This window comes from Cryptomeria japonica, chromosome 3 (genome assembly GCF_030272615.1).
Source record: "Cryptomeria japonica chromosome 3, Sugi_1.0, whole genome shotgun sequence".
Lineage (NCBI taxonomy): Eukaryota > Viridiplantae > Streptophyta > Pinopsida > Cupressales > Cupressaceae > Cryptomeria > Cryptomeria japonica.
Window position 1 is genome coordinate 288285919 of NC_081407.1, and position 5761 is coordinate 288291679.

At 35.8% G+C, this 5761-nt stretch overlaps 1 protein-coding gene across 1 annotated transcript; it reads left to right on the forward strand.

Annotated features, from left to right (window-relative positions):
- Positions 1-1259: 1259 nt before the first annotated feature.
- Positions 1260-4552, forward strand: LOC131068527 (disease resistance RPP13-like protein 4). Its single transcript, XM_058003721.2, has 2 exons — positions 1260-4010; positions 4214-4552. Exon 1 carries the CDS (start codon positions 1379-1381, stop codon positions 3671-3673), a length of 2295 nt encoding a protein of 764 aa, XP_057859704.2. The 5' UTR covers positions 1260-1378; the 3' UTR covers positions 3674-4010; positions 4214-4552.
- The last annotated feature ends 1209 nt before the right edge of the window (positions 4553-5761 follow it).

Below are 5761 nucleotides of genomic sequence, written 5' to 3' on the forward strand. Positions count from 1 at the left end.
GACCCCCTTCGGGATCACACCCCCTATATGGGAAGGTGCGACCCCATATGGGTAGGTGTGACCTTGGGGATCACACCCCCTATATGGGAAGGTGCGACCCCATATGGGGCTCATACCCCCTATATGGGAAGGTGCGACCCATCTAGGAATCAAACCTCCCATATGGGGGGCGCGATCTCCCTTTGGGGAGGGCATTCTTCCCTTGGGTAGTGCAATGAAAAAAAATGAGAAAATAAAACAAGTAAATTTTATTTCATAGTAATAAAAGAAAAGAAAATAAACTCTATGCTATGGTAGAATTTATATATAAATGACTATTGTTGTTCTACAACAAATCCAACCTACATCAGCAAACCATGTGTGTGTGTGTGTGTGTGTGCGTGTGCGTGCATGCATATATATGTATGTATATATATGTAAGAGTAAAAAAAATATACGATATTTGCATTAATGGAGATGATCTAAATAATATAATGCATTAATGATGAGTATTAACTATAAGGAATTAATATTTATTTGGTTGAACCAGTATGGTATTTGTTAGATTAATAAATCTTAAATTACCTAATAAAAAGAATATAATGAACGAGAGTTATTTAAAGTAGGATCAAACCCTAACGTGGGGAAATTGAATGAGTTGAATTGGATGTAGAAAACTTAAGCGAAATAGATCTTACAAAATTTTAAATGGGACAATATGTAGAATAGATTTTAATTTGGTTAGTACTTATTAATTAATGTTGAATTAATCTACGTTGACGTTTAAGTCAGCATAGTTGTTTAGAACACCTTTAGTTTTTGTTTTTTTCAATCTCAAATTAACTATTGATATGATGTGTTTACGCGTTGATTGAAATTTGATGGTTAGTTTTAAGTTGTCATGTTTTCTCCTTGTGTAAGGAAGGGAACATGACAAACATGTTCATTAAAAAGGCATCACTACATATTCTTCATCTATCCTTTTTAGAAATAAGAGTGTGATCAGAGAAAAGTATTTTTAAATACTTGGCAAATTCTTAAAGAGTTTCCATGAAAACCACTTCTTCGTAGACATAGAATAAAGACATCAAGAATTTTTTATTTTCCGTGTGTCTCCCATTTATCTTATTCGGGTTAAAGAATATAATAAAGTGGATACGTAACTCACAAGAAAACCATTGCTTCAAGTAAAGAATGGTCGAGTAGCATTCACCTTCACGATGCTGCTGCTATAAATTGCTCGTTTTTAGATGACCAGACTCAGATCGAGTAAAAGCTTATCAAGTCTGTTTTGTTTTCGGTGTGCTTAACAGCTGTATTTTGTCAAGTCTTTTGGTCACTTAATTTTGTGTGCTAGAAAGTTCAGAGAGGAATTTTAGGTTCACTCTCATTTTTTAAAATGGCGTCTGTAGCTGTAGAACTGGTTGTCGAAAAACTTTGTGGAATGGCTGCTCAGAAATTAGGTGAAGCAGCAAAGCTGGTGGTGAATTTCAGAGAAGACTTAATATGGTTGAACCAGCAACTCAAACATGTAAGGGCTTTTCTGCAAGATGCTAATCAACAGTCTCGTCACAAGCATGATGTGAAACTATGGCTGCCGAGCACTAGTGATATTGCCATGCGCGCAGAAGACGTCTTTGAGGAATGTGCTGTTGAATCCATGTATGTAAACGATGCTCAATCTTGTGGTTTCAGTTGTAGTCAAAAAACTTTTCGCTACAGGAAAGGGCGCCAAATTAAAAAGATCAAGCACCGCATGCAATATATTATTGGAAAGGCCAACCAGCTGGGGCTAGTTCATCAAGTTTCATCAGTAGATGAAGCATTACCGACTACATCTGAACGTGTGACTGTAAACCGGAGGAGATCTAGTCTTTTGCCCAGTGTTTCAGACCCAATGGGAATACAGTTCAAAGTTGATGAGATGCTCAGCTTGTTGGACAATTCAGCCTCTCCAGTTATTGCAGTTGTTGGAATGGGGGGGATAGGCAAGACCTATCTTCTTCAACATGTTTACAAGGAGGCGAAAGAGAGGTACGAGAAATCTATATGGCTTTCAGTTTCTCAATCCTGTTCTATTTCTATGTTACAAAAAGATTTAGTCTTTCAGTTTTATAAAGATGAAGATCCGAGTAAGCAGATTGAAAATAGTGGTATAAGTGAGCAGAAATTAGACCAGTTGATTAATAATAAGTTGCAAGGGACAAGGTGTCTTGTTGTGTTAGATGATGTGTGGAGGGTTTCCAGTGAAGAAGACTTGTTTACTAAACTTGGTCTTCCAACTGGAAACAATAGCCAATGTAAAATTGTGGTTACCACACGAAGCAAGGATGTTTGTGCCCATTTGAATGCTCATGTGTATGAAATGCAACGTATGCCAGATAAAGAGAGTTGGAGGCTGTTCTGTGTTTACGCATTTGGTGAATTTGAGGAAAATATAGAGTCACAGCAGGAGCTGAAAGAGGTGGGACGTAAGATTGTAAAAAAATGTGGAAATTTGCCACTAGCTGTAAAAACAATAGCAGCATCTCTGGCCAATACCACAATTCTGGACAAATGGGAGTTGAAACTCCATCGGCTCGAACAAGTAGATTTTTCCAATAGTGATAATGAACAATCTATCTTGGATATTCTAAAATTGAGCTATGACTCTTTGCCTGCACACCTTAAAGCTTGTTTTACTCATCTTTCCTCCTTTCCCGGGGATAAAGAGATATATTTTGAGCATCTGATAAATCTGTGGATAGGAGAAGGTTTTATCCCAGCGGGAGAGGAGCAGTGGGATGTGGCATGTGATTTTTTACATCAGCTTGTTAATCTATGTCTTCTTGAACTATCAGAAAGGATGGTAAACGGTTGGCTAGCCCAGTATTGTAAAATTCATGATTTGTTACATGATTTGGCCATAAATATATCGAGAGAAAATAATTGTGCCTTTTCTCTCGAGGAAGTCTCTACACACCCAAGTGTTGGCACTGGCTGGTGTAGGATTTCCCTTGCTAACAAAGATGTAGATGATAATGCAATCTCAAAGACTCACCCTGTTTGTCTCCGTACACTTTTAGTGTCTCACAATAGGAGGATTACAAGCATTCCAGAAAACTTGTTTACCGCCATGAGAAGACTGCGTGTTCTAGATTTGAGTTTCACAGATATCTCTGCATTGCCTGCGTCCGTAGGAAAGCTGAAACTTCTTAAGATGTTAAATTTAAGAGGGACACGTATTGAGGAGGTTCCGGAGTGTGTGAGACATCTAAAGAGTCTCTTGTATTTCGCTATAGATTGCAAAGGATTACCTGTCTGGATAGGTGAGCTCAAACGTCTTCAGCATTTAGGATGTTGGCTTATTGATCGCATGCCAAAAGGAATAACAGAGTTGGCCTCTTTGAGAACTCTGCGATCAAGTTGGTTGAATCTCTCCATAGAAAAGGGCGAATTCATGATGCTAGAGGATCTGGCCAAGATGACCCAGCTTCAGGAAGTACGCTTAATAGTTAGGCATGAAATGGAGTTAAAGAGGATAGACGAAGGGATCCTTGGGCAGCTGGTGAAGATGCGTCGTCTAATACTCGCAAATTTGTCAGAGACCCATCTTCCACACATTCCGGAGAGAATGACAGCAATGAACATCTCTCGAGTCTTTATCTCCGGGATTTTGAAGTGCCAAACTGGATATGTTGTTTGGCAAATTTGAGGGAATTAAAATTAATTAAGTGTGAATGCAATGATTATCCGGATTTGCAAATAATGCCCAATCTAGTAAGTCTGCACTTGCATGGGAATAAGGGATGCACAGAATTGCCAATGGCGTTTGGAAAGTCGGGGGGATTTCCGCAGCTCCGGTTCTTCAGAATTTGGGAATTCACAGAATTAGTGGAGTTGCCGGAATTGGAGGAGGGAGCAATGCCATGTCTTGAGGAGTTGGAGATTGTCAAGTGTCCCAAGCTCAACGAAATTAGAGAGGGGTTGGAGTGGTTAAAAGAAGAGAAAGATGGAGACTTTAGAATAAAATTGAAGTCATCAATTTGAAGGTAATTATTTCAGTGTCACTTTTTTTAATATTATTTTATGTTTTTATAATATTTAAATTATATTATAATTGAGTGTGATGATAGTGGGTGAGAATAAGATGGCAGAGAGTTGGAGGTTTCTTGTAATGGAATTGTAATAATATATATGGCTTGTAAATATTCATTCTTATTGTGTAAAGACGAAGCCTGAATAATGTGTGCAGTTTCAGAGATCCAGACGGGAAAAAATCTTGTCCAAGTTTGCAAGGATTTGGACAATAATCCAGGTGTACCATTGCTTTGTCTTCTTTTCATATTAAGGCTTTTATATTATGGGATCTGTTCACTATAAATAGTAATGCGATGTATTTAATTTTTACTTTTGATTCTTACATTCACGTTTCTTCAATATTTGTACATGTTTTAAACTCTAAAGTAAGCAAAACTTTCTTCAAATTTTTTTGGCACTTAAAAAAGGCTCTTAATATTCTTGGCTGTTTATAAGTCTTATATATAAAAAATCTTACTCTATATTTCTGATTCTTCACAGTCAACATAGAGATTTGTTCACCTTTGTTCGTTTGCAATCGAAATTTACAAATTATTGTAATGTATAAATTTGGAAATAGTTTTGTTTCATGTAAATTAAGGAAAAACAATTTATTTGAGATAGCTTATGTTTATTATAGTTGTAACTATTCTATGTTGTCTTTTTAATAGTTTAGAAAACTATTTCAAGATATCTATTGTCTAAATTGTTGTAATACGATTCCGGATACCTCTTGTCGAATACCTCTTGTTGTATATCACATTTCCGGACTTGCCTACAAAAAAAAATACAAGTAATTGTTCACATATATATATGATTATGTTACATACGATATATAAATTAATAAGAAAAAATCAACGTATTAATAACATTTAAATCTGTTATTTATATATATGCTCTTACAATTGGCATTGAAGGAGACATATTGACCTCCTATTGTCAATTTGAAGGAAAAAAATCGGTAGTAATTACGTAGATTTTATTTTATTGTTAGTCATTTTGTAATTCATGGCATATTGTGTTTGTATATTTGAAAAATTTAACATCTTAAGTATTCCTCTTGGTAGGAACGAAATCTGTTATTGATAGGTTCTCTTTTGTGGACCTTTATTCTTAAAGATTTGCTTCTTGAACACAATTGCTATAACCTACCATGCCACTGTTGCATTACTATTTGGAACAATTCTAGTGATTCTTCTTATCTGGACATACTTGTCACCATTTGGAACAATTCTAGTGATACATTGAGCTTTGACGACATTTATCACAACTGCCCCCTACATACAGGAAGAATGTCAGTATTGTGCCTTCAAATTTTTGTCTTACTTACTGTAACAAAGTTTATAAGATTTGTTTCAATTTTCAATTGATTGAATCTTTTGATGTTCCAACTATCAAGTAATCTAACTAAAACGTTTCATGAGTTTTGATATAGATCTATCTTATGTGGGGATTAACCGGTGCTTTCATTTTTGGGTACTGCTTGCATATACCATGCTGACATGTTTCAAGGGCTGCATAGTGTAAAAGGTAATTAGGGAAGATGCTTCATGATAAAAATAACTGTAAAGTTCTAAAACATTTTTCCATGGAAAGTTGACCATTTGCACCAATTTAAATCTCAAAGGGCACAAAAAATGACACAAAAAATGAATTATTTATCTTTAGCTTGCTAGCCATTTTCTTAATATGTATTTTTTTCTAAATCATCTCAAAGCCCGTC

What these genes read in the sequence shown, in the direction of transcription:
- LOC131068527 (XM_058003721.2), top strand. Translation starts at nt 1,379, where the DNA reads ATGGCGTCTGTAGCTGTAGAACTGGTTGTCGAAAAACTTTGTGGAATG.